General features: G+C 65.9%; 1 protein-coding gene across 4 annotated transcripts in view; it reads right to left on the bottom strand.

The window, feature by feature from the left end:
- LOC117649535 (protein bunched, class 1/class 3/D/E isoforms-like) overlaps positions 1–14,693 on the bottom strand; it is a 32,039-nt gene that overhangs the window by 257 nt on the left and 17,089 nt on the right. For 2 of the 4 annotated variants that reach the window (XM_034392410.1, XM_034392409.1), the window contains exon 2: positions 408–459. In XM_034392410.1, the coding sequence (XP_034248301.1) occupies positions 408–459 (52 nt within the window). Of the gene's footprint in view, positions 1–407; positions 460–2,935; positions 3,213–11,567; positions 11,878–14,693 lie in introns of those variants that run through there. The other 2 variants (XM_034392411.1, XM_034392412.1) reach the window with 2 other exon arrangements.

The following is a 14,693-nucleotide window of genomic DNA, read 5'->3' as shown; positions in this document are numbered from 1 at the left end:
CAGCGGAAACAGAGATTGTGAGACACAGCTCCCGCGAGGACGATTGAGAGGCTAGCCCCCAGCTCGATCTGCCACTGTGAGAAAAAAGTACGGAAAAAGTACGGAACATGTCTGGTCAATAATTTGCCTGGACCGTCCGTACTTGCCAACTACGGAACGTTCCGTACTTTTTTCCGTGCCCATTTACATGGGTTCATATGGAGCAAGTACGGAACGATCCGTACCTTTCTCCGTACCTCCGTACTATATTTTTCTGTACCATTTCCGTACAAAAGTACGGAATTTTTTACAGTGGCTGCAGCAGTCCAACCCCGGTATTCTTCCAAACTACTGTTTCATGAAGATACTTGAGTGTAATCAGTACTTTGTGTCCGGCTGGCGGACCGCGCCATCCCGGCTCCACTCACCATGGCCTGCTCGATCTTGTTGTCGATGGCGACAGCGCTGGCACCCGAGGCACTGCAACACACAAGCAAGGCGAGGGTCAGAGACGGCTGTACACCATTACCATTACCATGGCGACGCCGCGCGATGCTGTGGGAGGGTGCCGACAGCCAGCAGCCAGCCAGCAGCCAGCCAGCAGCCAGCTCGCTTGCCATCCCATTCCCCCACGCCAGCCTGCCAAATGCCAGCGATCCCAGCGCACCTGCCCTGCCGTGCCCTGCACCCTCGCCGTGAGTGCGAGAGAGACAGAGCGAAGGCATCGCCCGGCTGGCCCAGCGCAGCTGCGCGCCCTCTCCGGGCAGGGGGAAGGGGGAGGGGAGGGGGCCGCACCGGTGCAGTTGCGGTTGCCTAGGCCTCCGTTGACAGGGGCTCTGCAGGCGGCGGCAGGGGTCAGGGGTGGCCAGGGTTCCCACACCGATGGCAACCCGGCTGGCGGCCGCTAGCCGCAAGGAACCTGTTCCCCAGGACGAGGAGAGGGTGTCTGACCTTGGCGCTCACCTCCAGCGAGGGCCTCTCGGCCTCGACGCGGTCGTCAACCCAAAACAATAACAAGGCAATCCGAGCGAAACGACCCGCCGACGCGTCCCGTCCCGTCGTGGCGCGGCGCGGCGAGGCCCTGAGAAGCCCATCCGACAGCCGAATCGTCGACTCATCGATACGTCAAGCTCGAGGCGACCGACAAGAGGCCAGTGGGTGAGGACGACGCGACCCGTCACGCCGGCACAACAAGGACAGCGGGGCCCCGCCCTCGGAACGGAAGGGTCCGTGACCCTAGCCGGCGGCGTTGGACGTCCCCGACGTGAAGGCCCGCCCCGCACGCCCCGCCCGGCCCCGCCCGCCAGAAATTGAGTTTCTCCAACAACGTTTGCGAGATTAATCGGCCGGCGAAGGCGAAACCCACGCGGCATTCCCCGGCCGAACAGCGATTTCGTCGCTCTGTCTCTCTCGCACTCGTGGGGCGTGCCGCAGGGCTGCGAGGGAGACAGAGCATTCGGAATCCCGTCCTCGGCGGAGGTGAAGGAGAACCCGAGCCTGCTCACACACGGCCTGGCCAGGGCAAGCAGGGCAGGCAGGGCAGGCAGGGCCAAGGGCGTGCCGGCCGTGTTGTTGTGCTTTCTGGCCTCCAATTTCAGCTCGCGGGTGGAATCCCGCGGCGTTTCTGGTTTCCGCGACGGAATGCAGAGCCGGCCGCGCGGGCGGCGCGTGGCGGGAGTGGCTGGGCGGGGCGGGCTGGACAGTGACACTCGCCAGGCGGACCGGACCGCCGGCCGGCAGGGCCTTCTGTCTATTTACACGGCAGTCCCGTTCTTCCGTCCACATCGCGGCGCGGCGCGGTGCGGCCCGCGGCCTCCCACTCCCACTCCCAGGGCGTTGCCAGGCACTGCTTTATTTTCCTCGGCTGGCCGGGGGACGGAGAGGGGTGCTTCGGGGCGGCGGGGCGCGTGACGTCATCGCGAGGCACTTAGTACGACGCGAAAACAAAGGCTTGCCGGCGACGTCTTCGGCTCGAGGGTCCTGGGGAAGCTCCGTTGGCCAGCCGGATCCTTGGGCAGGCGAGGCACCGGGCCGGCCGGGCCGCCGCCGCGGGCGCCACACCTCCGCGTCGCGGCGCGGCGTGCCTGATGAAGCCGCGGCTGGCCGTCCGCCAGGACCAGGACGTCGTCAAACCGCGGCGGGGCGGCAATAACCGCCACCAGGACGCCGCCAGTAACTCGGCACCCTGTTACAGAGTCCCGGCGGCGACGCGGCGACGCCCCGCCGCGGGTAACGGCCACTAAAGAGGTGCCGCGGCGCGGGGGCGGCGACGGGGCGGCGACGCGGACACGCTACCGCCACCGGGTGCCGCGGCCTTGGAGAAAGTAATGAAATAAATAGACGCGTTGGGCAGGCAGGCCCGGGCAGGGCCCACCTGCTGGGGCGCGGCGCGCGGCGAGCCCACTGCACTGCAAGGCACTGCCAAGGCCGCGGCGTGCAGCGCGGTGCACTGCATGCGGCGGACGCTCCACACGTGCAGCACGCCACGCCACGCTGTAGACTGATTCCTAGAGTCGTTCTCGTCGCTCTGTCTCTCTCGCACCTACGCGGGGCGCCCTATGAGTGCGAGAGAGACAGAGCGACGAGAACGGCTCTCGGAATCAGTCTGCCAGGCCCCACATTCGTCATTACAGTGTACAGTAGGCCGGCAGGCGCGTCCAGCCGCTGCAGCACATGTCGAATGGCGTTACGAGGCGAGGCATGATTAGCATTCCGTAATGAAACTGCGGGCCGGGATGATCGGCTGCCGGGTGGCATGTGCGCCAGCAGCACACTGAGAGTCGTCTACGTCGCTCTGTCTCTCTCGCACCTATACGGGGCGCTCCATGAGTGCGAGAGAGACATGTCGCCGAAAACGACTCTCAGTCTGCGGCGCCAGCGCGCCGCGTGAACTCGTGCACAATGAAAAGCCAAGGATGGATGAACGGATGAGCGGGCGGATGACTGCCGTACTGACTTGGCCCAGGTGCCCCTGCGGACGAGGACGTGCGTCGGTGCGGGGCTGAGCACGCCGTGGTGGCTCAGGGACCGGCTTCGCGCCCCGCGCCCCATGGCCGACATAGCAGGAGGTCCAGCACGGTCGGAGGCGTCGCGGCCCTCACACTCACGCGCGCACACTGGGACGGGGAAGACGCTCACACACCCACACACGCGCGCGCACGGTGTCGAGTCGAGTCCGCGAACACGGGCTGCGAGTTCTACACGCGTCGCGCTACTGACTGACTCCGCGCCCGCGAGGCGGCGCGGCGTTGGTGGCGTCGGGACGCCCCTGCCCCCCCCCCCTCTCCCCCGCGCCGCCCCCTCCTCCGCCCCGGCCGACACAAGACGGCAAGACACAGATCCAGGCGAGGGAGGGGGTGCGGGCACGTGGCGGGGCCGGCGAGATTATAATAATTGTTTCGTTTCCCCGCGATTGCGCCGCGTCCCGCCGCGTCCCGCCGCGTCCCGCCTCGGCTCTGCCGGCACCGCCACATCGACGGCAACCTGTCGAGCCTCTCGAGAGAAATTGCCGCCGCTGCCGCTTGTGGGTCAGCGAGGCGGCGTGGCGGCGGGTCCATGGGCGGGCCTAGGGCGGGCCGGCCAGCAGGACGTACAGCACGGCCGGACAAAATCTGTGCCGCGGACGGCGCGGCGTGGCGTGCTGCGGCCTGCAGAGGCCGCCAAGACACGCCACCTCCTCGGCGGTGTTGTTGTTGTCGTCCAGGAGTCAGGAGGCCCTTGCTGGCCCGCACTCGGTCGTCGCGGCGCCAGCGGCCTCATTATCGCCTCGCGCGCTAATTCGCGCATATTCACGACACTCCGTCTCTGTCGCGCCCCGAAGGGACGCCCCGTGCGTGCGAGAAGGACGGAGTGCCTCGGAATCAGTCGCCACCGCGAACGGCGCGAACCGGCCGCCGCTGACCAGGCCAGGCCGGCGGTTCCGACCGACAAGGCAAGGCAGACGCAGCGACGCGGCGGCGACATGATTCTTGATTGAGTGCGAGGCAGCTGCAGAGGAGCGCCTCCTCGTCGCGGCGGCTATTCGATATCTCGATGTCAAGGTCGAGGAGGGACAATCGCATGGAGGAAAGGGAGCGGTCGCATTCCGCACTTTTTGCCTTTGCCGCCACGTCGGTGAGCAAGGCGAGCATTGTCAGCGGTCCGCCCATTGGCCGTCCTGGAGCCTGCTCGCGCTTCCTCTCGCATTTTTACGGTACGCGCCATGAGTGCGAGAGAGACAGAGAGACGAAAACGACTCAGTCTGCAGCCGCCAGGCAAGACCGCCGGCAGGCGTGCCCTCTGTTGTAATCCACGCCTAATCCTACCATAAACCACGTAAACAATTGCGGCGGGGGGACAGGGGTCCTTATTTGGCCCCGTGTGGTGGGTCGCGGATGGTCCTTAGGGCGACGACACTCCGGCGGCGCCGTTTTTGACACGGCCATTTAACCCGACTCTGTAATCCGACAATCACTCTGAGCGCGCCGTGTGCTGGCAGCAGGTGAGCCGGATCATGAACTACTGCTGCTGCTGCTGACACACTGCCAGTGCGGCTCAAGGTGAAGATGCAGCACACCGGTGGCGGCTCTGTGTGTTGGCACACCGTCATCTAGGCCTCCATTTACCACCGGAGATAAACCCAGCCACCGCGTTACAGCATCATCCACGCGACTGCTCGTTGACGTGTAGCGAGTGTACCCTGCAAAAAATTTAGCCCCTCGAACCCGCGCCGCTCGCGTGCTTTCAGAGCTTTCAGTGGCTTTTCAGCGAAGTGCCGGGCCCACGCACGACCGGCATGACCTTAGCGCGGAGTCCGCCGCCGGAACACGTCCACCGTAAAACCCGCGAGCGAGCCCATAAGGACGCGGCTTAAAAAACAAAAGACACTGACACAAACGTCGCAGTGAACGCAACACTGCTCTAAAATTACAGCGTCTTATCATTTAACGCCTGAACAATTAACCGTCCCGAAGCGAACAGCGCGCATCCAGCCGACCGTACGGCGACTGAGTGTTGCTGTGTGTGTTTTGCGTCGGTCCCGTTTTTGTTTGCGAGTTGTTCTTTTTCTCGCCGCTGTTTTCGCCGTCATGCGAGACGGAGGCGAGGCTTCCCGGCTGCGGACTGCAGACGCGGGACGAGACGGCGCAGACAGACGCAGCGGCGCGACGCTGCACCGCGATCACAATAACTCAATCAGTTCGCGGAGCGTCCGTCAATTCATTATCGGTCTAGGACATGAAGAAGTAGAGTCGGACCGTTCTGTCTGTCTGTCCGTCTGCCTGTCCGTCCGTCCGTCCGACCGCCAGTCCGCCGTCCTGGTGGTGTCCGTGATGCAACGGGCCATGGCAACAAGTGCGGCGTCCGCGCCAGTCCGCGCCGCCAGCAGCGCGATCCAGTGCGGAAAACAAGAATGCTGGCCTGCCACTTAATGAGCGTCCCACGCGGGTCAAACAGCACTTCCGAAAATACGCCGGGTGGAGAGGTTATTGCCGCTAGGGCGGCCCAGCCGCGGTGACGTCGGCGTCCTCGGGAATAAATAGGCGACACGCCGAAACAGGGGCGGGGCGCGGGAAAATAGAAAGAAATTTATTGCACGGTGGCGGAGCAAACGGATGGGCAGTGGAAGCCAACTCTCGAAAACGCAGTGACGAATTAGTGGCGCGGACTGCCAGGCCGTTCTTTCGCGAAACGAGACAGGCCGAATGCCGCGCCCCGCGGCCCCGCCCTCCGAGGTGCGCGGCAGCGCGGCGTGCCAGCCAGACTCAGGCAGAGCCCCGGTGGCCGCCTCGCCTAGCCGCCAGGCGGAGGCGCGGAATTCGTAAAATCCGAAGCTGCGCGGTGGAGTGGACGCTGGCGTGCGCCCTTGGGTGGCGAGTGATGCTCCCGAGTTCCCGAACCTGAATCAACTTCTCGCGCCGCGCCGCCACGCACTGCCTCGCCTCGAAGCCCCCAGCCGAAGGGCCGAGCCCAAGGAAGGGCCCCGTCGTCGCCTCGCCGCCGTCACGGCTGGCGGCAGCAGAAGAGGCAGCAGCCTCCCAAGGCCCAAGGCTGCCCATGGCGGCCCATGGCCTGCGCAACGATGAGTGACCAGTCGGTCGGTTGCTGACCAGGCCGCGGCCGGCAGCGAGAAGCAGGGCGTCGCAGAGTCCCAGAGGCCACGGTGCCGCCACACTGCCACCGCTCGCTGCTCGCTGGCACCGCTGGCGCGGCCACAATGGGGCCGGAACGGAGTATTCTCGGCCGCTGATGCCTTGTCGCGTCTTCCCGGTCTACCGCGCCACCTGGGCACTGGGCAGGCCGGGCAGGTGCCGCCGTGTGCCAGGGGCGTTCGAGGAAGGACCCGCTTGTGAGTGTGATTCACGTGAGCGCGCGAGCTCGGATTTTGGCAAGCCCCCGGTGACAGACATGAGCACCAATCACTCGAGGGGCGGCACCGCGGGCTTGACAGCCCGTCACACCGCGACACTCTATTTAAACTCTCGGGCCGCGCCACACGCAAACACAATCACGCTTCGTACACGTGAAAACTTGCGTCAATTTGGTGGCATCATTGAACATGTAACATTCATGTCGGTACGCCCACGGTGCCACTCTTTACGTCCCGTACTACGAGGAAGCTGTGCAGGCGTCCTCTGAGGCCTCTTGGCACTTGGCGGACCACAGCCACCGCCACGCCAGCACGCGGACGCAGCGCGCACGCGCCGCCCCGCGTAGCGCAGCGCGCCTGCCACCCGGCGGCCTGCAGCGCGCCTCGCCGCCGCGTCGGATGGGCTGCCTACCCTGGGCGGCGCCAGGCGCTGTCCGAGCGGAGCAAGCGGAGCGGAGAGCACGTCGACGTCGACGCGACGCCCGCGACGCACATGCGGCGTCTAGGCTTGGCGTCAACTTGACGGCGTGCTGCCGCGCGCCGCCCGCCCGCCCGGCCGTGTACTGTGTCATGTTGTACACTCACACACACACATTCAATCTCGCACTCACACTCGCGGAGCAAGACTCGCCTAATTGCCCTCCATTTCCTAGCCGGCGCGACGCTGCGCGACGCTGCACGACGCTCGCTCCGCTCTCCGCTCGCGCTTGCGTCAGACCCGCGGCCGGCCGCGGCCGCGCCATGCATCAACAACGGGAGTCTGATTCAGGACACTCTGTCCCTCTCGCCGACGCAAGGGGCGTGGGGCGTGCTGAGAGTGCGGGAGAGAAAGAAGAGGGTGTTAAAACTCCGAGTTTTCACCTTTGGAGCACTGATCACAACACGTGCTCATTTACGCCACGTCACGCGTCAGAGGAACCCCCGGGAACCCCTTCGTTCGAAAGTGTAGGAGGTCGGCCTTCAGGAAGACGCTGAACTCGCCCAGCGGCCGGCATAATTAATACCAATGGCCACCGTGCTGTTGGCGACGGCCCGCGACCCGCCCCGCGACCGCGACGCCGAGATGTCATGTCGCTTTGGAAAAGCCCCGTCCTTGTTCCTCGTTCTGAGAGGAAAGTTTGTGTGCAGCGAGCGAGGGGGCTGGGCCGGGCTGGGCGCGCTGCCTTGGGTTGGGACACCCACCCGGTCGGGGCGGGGCGGCGTGCGAGGTCGCGCTCACCGAGTGCAGCATGCAGTCCTGGCAAACAAGTCCACTTCGACTGGCCCACTGTCACATTGGCCCGCATGGCTGTGTCGTGCCCGCCGGGTGGGTTTGTCGGTGAGGAAAATTAAAAATAAATCGGCAAGCTTCGGAAGAAGAGAATGTAGTGCGCCTGCCGCTTCTCGAAGCCAGGGTGCAAATCAGTGGCTTCGCCGAATTCTCTCTTCTCGCAGAAGGCGGCGTACTTGTTGGCTGTCTTTCACTGTGGCGGCCGGCTGGGCTCTGTTTGACTAGAAGCAGCCGTCGCGACGCGCCGGCGCGCCAACGTCTTTAGGTGCACGCTGAATGGGATTCAAACCAAACGTGTGACCCCACCCACCAATGGATTGCTCTCCGAACGATGAATCCATTGGTGGGTTCACACGTTTGGTTCGACTCCTGTTTAGCGAGTCTAGAGCTGAAAACGCGTCTTTTGGCTGCCTGCAGCCCACGGTGCATCCACGCCTTCCTCGCCTTTCGGCACCGGGGACGAGGACCGAGGGAAGGGTGCGGTGGACACAACCGATGCAGTGTCGCACCGCGTGTCTTCGCCGCGCCGCGCCGCGCCAAGCGCCACGCCACTTCGACCTTCAATTCAACCCTCCCCCTCCCGAGCTTGACCGCGCGGCGTGGCGGCCCCCCACGGCACGGCCGGGACGGCCCAGACGGCGCGGACCTGTTTTTCGTTAGCGGTTCGGTTTGAGGTAGGCGCCCGCGGACGCGACTCGCGGTACGCGACGCACGACTCCTTGAAACATGTTGGAGGCACGCCGGGGCGGACACGACGCCGGCCCAGAATTAGCTCGGGAAAAATTGGACGGAAAATTGGGAAAGCGTCAGCAGACTGATTCCGCCAGTCGTTTCGTCGCTCTGTCTCCCTCGCTCCTCTACGGGACGCCCTATGAGTGCGAGAGAGACAGAGCGACGGACCGACTGGCGGAATCAGTCCGCAGGTCACCCACTACGCCCCGAACGACGGGGATTGGTCGAAGGGGAACCCGTCGTTTCGGAAACGGCTGCACTAAGAATAGCGCCAACGGTTTGTACAGAGCCAGGCGACCGATCAGGTTCGGGAGCGCCTCGGCGACGCCACGGCCATTTCAAATGCGTGGCTGTCTAGGGCGGTGTGTGTGTGTCTGTGTGTGTGTGCGAGGATCAGTGTGTGCGAGCGAGTGTGAGTCAGCCATCGGCTCGCGGCGAACGGGCCAACACAATGGTCCCAATGCAGAGGGGAGTGACGAGTGTCATTTCTCATGCCCTTGAAGGAGGCGCTGCCAGGTGCTGCCAGCAGAGCCGGTTGGCCGGGAGACACGGCCCTGCCGCGGCCAAGAAAAAGAGGAAAAAGAAGAAAAACGAAGAAGAGGGAGTGGCAAACACGGTTCCATCCACCGCCCGACGAGCGTCTCGGTGTGGGTGTGTTTTGTGCCGCGAACGAAAGTGCGCCGTCGACAGATGTAGTAGTGCAATGTTGTGAGTTGCGGTGTCACGACTTTCGTGTTGTTTCCGTAGCAGGCTTCCCAACTGACTAAGCTCGAATTCACACCGATACGCCCAGGGGGTGGAGCGTATAAGGCTGTGTTTCGTCTCAGGGAGAGGCAGGCAATCAGCCACCAGTCTATTAATTGTCTCTAACCCCCGGCGCAACAAGCAGCTTGGCGCTCGCGGTGCCGCCACCCGCGCCAAGGAGGTGGCCGTCAGCAAACTGCAACTGCTTGGCGCCTCGCGGCGTTGGCGGCGCTGGCGGCCAGGGGCAGGAGGTGGGCTTATGCCTTGGCTTATGCCGCCGTCCGTTCATGTCGCTGGCAACGCGGGACGGGAATGGGATCTTCGCGGGGACCAGCCTCAGCCTCGCCGGCTCGTCAGATTGTTTGTCCCGAATTTAATGGGCCTGTGGAATAATCATCGCGCCATCGGCCAGCAGACTGATTCAGAGAGTCGCGCTGTCTCTGTCGCACTCATGGGGCGCCCCGTATAGGTGCGAGAGAGACAGGGCTACGAAAACGAGTCTCGGAATCAGTCTTCAGCCTCTTCCGCGCCCCACCGCGCGCCGGCCGGCCCGGCAGGCGAGGCAGCAAGCAGCAGCGAGCCGCGGGCAGCGAGGCAGGTCAGTGCCGGCCTGAGAGGCGTCCGCTCCGCCATGGCTCCGCGCTGCTCCCAGTGTTGTCACAGAGCGGAGCAGCGGATGCAGCGAGACCAGCGGGACTCCGACAAGCGCGTGGGCTGCTGCCCCGGACTCGGCGGCGCGGTGGCGGAGTGGCGGTCCTCGCCTCGCCCTTGGCCCTTGGCCCGGCCGGCCCCGGCCCGGCGGTCCACGCGTGCCTACAATGTATCTCGAGGGGCGCCGCGGCACCTGTTTGCGCCCGCAGATAGCGACAGTTATTTTCGGCGGGCAAAGTCGCGCACTTTAGTCTTTTCGCACTTAGTCTGTGTACGGGGAAGGGAAGGCCGCCGCGCCGTTTGTAGCCGCTGCCGCGCTCCTTGTCGCCGTCGCGCTGCTGCTGCAGGCCGATCCCGCTCACTGCGGTCTCTCTCGCACTCATGGGGCGCCCCGTAAGGGTGTGAGAGAGACAGAGCGACGCGAACGAATCTCGGAATCAGTCTGCTGGCTCGGCGGAAAGGGCGCCGAATGCCACCACACTGCTGAATCCGATTCGTGCCGTCGCCTAGGCATTCCAGGGCGGGAAGTCTATGCGTCGGAAAGCGACTAAACGAGGCGGAGAAGCGAGCGGCGAGGCAAGGGAAGCCGGGAGCCGCGAGCCGATGCAGCGCGATGCGCGGGAATCCGAGCGGCTCAGCAGCGCGGCCCGGCCGGCCTGCCTGCCCAAATGTCGCGAAGCGCGAAGCGAGGCGTGGCGATGGCTTCTCGAGGAGCACCAGGGTCGAGCCCTCACTGCGTAGAAGGCAGCCTGCCGGCCATTTCTGTAACGCCATCCCTTTGGTTCCTCCGAAACCTGCTCCAATAATGGAAGCGCGCTGTCTCTCTCGTTGTACCCCTGTGGCCTGCGGGGCGCCCCACGAGTGCGAGAGAGAGAGAGAGCGTCGAGGCGCCGGTCGGAGTCAGCCTGCATGCTGCTGGGCGGCGTGACGCAAATTGACCGTAATGCCCGGCATTATTGGCGGTCCGGTGTCACCCCGCCGACCGATCCAGAACAGTGCTTCGACCCTCCGTCTCTCTCGCACCCGCACGGCACGCCCCATGAGTGCGAGAGAGACAGAGTGCGCCTCTGCTGACGTGCATGGCCCGTCGCTTGCATGCATGCACGCCGCGGGCCGCGCCGCCGCGTCTCGTGCTGCGTGATGCGACGTCGCCGACGAGGAAGCCCGCCGCGTCCCCACACTGTGGGCCACAGCCCCGCAGTCCCGGCCTGGCTGCATGGCTGCCTAGCCGCTATCGCACTCTCAACCTCAACAGGCGAGGAGGATTTCGGCGTGACAACATCTTCGACAACGCATAGGTAGATAAGCTTGAACCGGCAGCGAGCACCAATGAGAGCCTCGGCCTCAAAGGGCCGGCCCAGAGGCATGCGGATGGTGACGCACAGCGCGCAGCGCTTCGCTGCCTGACATAAGCCGGCTCGAGAGGGACAACCAACTACTCAATTCTTCCTACTCGTCTCCGAAATGTTTCGCTCCTGGGAACAGTCTTGGAACAGCCTTCCTCAGACTGGCCGACTTCCTCGTGCGGCGATCCGTGCGAACAAACTTGTCCACTCGGTGTCCTCCGAGAAATCCCTTCAAATCTACCACGACCCACGCGCGCACTGCAGACTGCAGTGTCGTGAACAAAGCTGAACTAGCTATCGATGCCAACCCCTTGCTCCCGGCCCTCGAGCGCAGTCAACACGGCGCCAAGAACAAGGAGATGGCGGTGGATGTCGCTCCGACCACGGCCATTCCTCCGGCAGGACGTGATGACGTGCAGCACTTGGTCGCCCCAGCGGGTGCCGAGGGCTGGCCCCGACCCCGTCTTGCACCCCGTCTTGCACCCCGTCTCCGACTTACGTGTCCAGGAAGCAGGGCGAGTCCCCGGTGGGGCTGCCCTGGGGGCTGTCCAGGCACTGCGCGATGGAGCCCTGCAGGCCCTGCAGGTGTCGCAGCATCATGGGGCTGCGGCGGCGGACCGCGCCGACCATGGCAAGGCTTGCGGGCACGACGGGGGGTTGGGACGCGGCGGGCGCGCGGCACTGTCAGGAACGCGTCGTCGGCGACCTCCCACTAGGCAGGCGTAGGCAGCTTCACCGCGCTCCGCCGTGTTTTGTCTGAAGCTCTCGAGTCGTCAGCCCGGTCGCCGCGTCGCCGCCACACTGAGGGAGCGAGGGAGTGTGGCGGGCTGGCGGGCGGACGCGGCGCGGGCCGGCCTCTGTGGCCGCGGCGGGAGGGGGACGGGGCTCCTGTACACTGTACGCCGCCGGGGGCGGGGAGGGGCCGGGGCCGCGGGCGCGGGCCGCGCGGGTGGACGGACGCTGCCGCCTCTAGACGCCACGGCGCCGCCATCTGATACCCCCACCCGACCCCGCCGCACCCCGCCGGGCGGGGGCAGGCCGGGGCGCCGCCATGGACGGATGCACCGCGACTGCACGCCTGCACTGGACGCACGCGGCGACGCGGCCTTGACCCACTGCGCACCTGCACTGCAGGGCCCGGCCCGGGGCATGCGGTGGGGGTCGACGGGCACCCCGTCGTGGCGGACGCCCTGCGTGGCGCGCCATCATGCTCGCCGTCAGTGTGGTGGCCAGCCAGGAAGCAGTTCGCTATCCTGGCTGAATCTGGCGGCAGCCGTGCGGTGCTTCGCGACGCGCTCCTCGACGCGCTTCTCGGGCAATTAGGAACACGCGGCCCAAAGCCGAAGCAGAGGGCGAAGCCCAGGGCGGCCCGTTCTCGTTCCCGCCTCGAAGCAGGGCTCCCGGGCCTCGGCCTGCCAGTCAGTCGCCCAGGTCGATACATCTCTTGGAGGCCGACGAACCCCTGAGCCAGCACGACCGCCACGTCGGCACGTCCGGATGGGGTGCGGGTGGGCGGGGCGGGGCGGGGCGGGGCGGGGCGGGGCGGGGCGGGGCGGGGCGGGGGGGGCGGCGGAACGGCCTCTCGAACGGCCGGCGGCAGCAGCAGCAGCATTGGGCCGCCCGCCAGCTTCCTCATCCCAGAAACTTATCTCGCGTTTCACAACTTTGTGTGTTCCTCGGGCGAGCCGACCTGCCGCCGACGGCTGCCCTAGAAAGTGCTTCCTTTGTCTCGAGGACGCCGCCGTGCCAGCGGCAGCCCGCGGCAGCCAGCAGCGAGGGCGGCGCAGGTGGGGCGGCGGGGCGAGCGCCCGCGGAGCCCGAGGTAGGCCACCAGGCCCTGCACGCGGAGCGCGGCGCGGCCTACCCTCCAGGCGCTCCGGCCAGCACGCCCTACAGCAGATGACCTGGCGCCGCCGCCGCCATCCGGGTCCGGGACTGGTTTCCGGCTGCCGCGGCTGCCGGGGCTGGCCGAGTGCAGTGTGCCGCGCGGCCACGCGTGCGGAGTGCGAGTGTGGAGGCGGGTCGCTGAGTCGCAGCGCGCGTGCCTTCCTGCAGCGAGAGAAGCGCGCGTCGCCGCGTCGTGGTGTGGCAGGCGGACGAAAAAAATAAAAAGACGCACAGGAATCAGTGCCCTATTTGCGGGGCAGTGCCGGGGCAGGCGGGGTGGGGCGGGGCGGGGCGGGCCCTTCTATTCTGGTCCGCGACTGCTGATGGGCAGTGGGAGTTTCGCTGGCTGTTGGTGGCCGCGCGTTGATGGTGGCCAATGTGGGCATGGGGCTGCAAAATGAAGACGGACGCCGTCATCTGCAGCGAGGGCCCGCCCGCCCGGCAGCCCCGCTCCAGCTCCAACCACGAGCACGCCCGATCACGGTACGAACACGTGGGCCGAGGCGGCTTGCGAACCAGTGAACCGACGCGGTTGTGACCGCGCCACCTTGTAAAGGCACTCGACACCGCGATGGCTGTTGTTGTTCCACCGCGACTTGCAAGCGGGCTGAGCCTCGCTGGACTGACTTGCAAAAGACGGAGCCGCCTCCGCCCGACGCCGGGCGGGCAGGCCGCGCAGTCGGACGGACGGACACCCACTTCCCCGGACACGGGGACGGACACTCACCTGCAACAGACAAACAGAGGGCACCGTGAGCACAAGGCCTCCACGTTTTCATACTTGACACTTCTGCCGTAATCTGTTCGTCACAACATGGATTTCGGCTTGCGGCAGTGCGGCGCGTCGACCGCGGCGTCGCATCACGTCGCGTCCCGCCGAAGTGTCACGCAGTGCGAACCGAACCGGTCTCCAGCCACTCCTTCGCGGGCTCGCTCCTTCTCCGCCACTCCGGCTGGCCGGCCGGGCCGGGCCGGGCCGGGGGAGCGATGTTAAACAGTCAACACACCTACTTCTTTTTCGTCCGCGCCCGCCGCAATGTTTGGACGCGGCGTTTCCTTTTATCTCGCGGGTTCGTTCAGGAGAGATAAGTCTAAATCCGTGGAGCCGGCCGGTGAGCCAAGCCGCCAACCGAACGGCCGGGCTGCGTACAGTCCGCGCGGTGAGAACAGGTAGAGAGGGAAGGGGCATACCGCGGACCAGACGACCCGGACGCCGGACGGGTGTTCGACACCACGCGTCGCGCGCGTGGCGGCGTGGCGGCGTGGTGGCGGAGGACAGGACGTCCGCGGCCACGCCAGCGCACCGCGCGCGGCCCGACTGGCTGCTTAAGCACCGACCAATTATTTTCCCCGATGCGACAGACACGCGTCCATCAATGTGGCCGTTCCCTCATGGGCTAACGACCCCCTCCTCCCCGCGCTAGGCGTTGTTTTCGTCTTCCTCACGGCGTCCGCGCGCGTCGGCCGCGTCCTGATGCACCCCGCGATCGTGGCGTTCGCCCCCACTCCCCTTCTTGCCTGCAGACTGAGAGCCGCTTTCGTCGCTCTCTCTCTCGCACTCGTGGGGCGTCCCGTGTAGATGCGAGAGAGACAGAGTGACGGGCAGCCTGCTGCCCCCGTTCTTTGGCAACAAAACACTGCTGCCGCTTGACAACAAGATGCGCCTGGCGCGCCACGCCGCGCCTCGCGCTGCACAGTGCACTGCACAGTGCACTGCACCCCGTGAACGCTGCAGGCG

This window comes from Thrips palmi, unplaced genomic scaffold, assembly GCF_012932325.1.
Source record: "Thrips palmi isolate BJ-2018 unplaced genomic scaffold, TpBJ-2018v1 HiC_scaffold_4, whole genome shotgun sequence".
NCBI lineage: Eukaryota > Metazoa > Arthropoda > Insecta > Thysanoptera > Thripidae > Thrips > Thrips palmi.
This window is presented reverse-complemented; position numbering and strand designations above follow the sequence as displayed.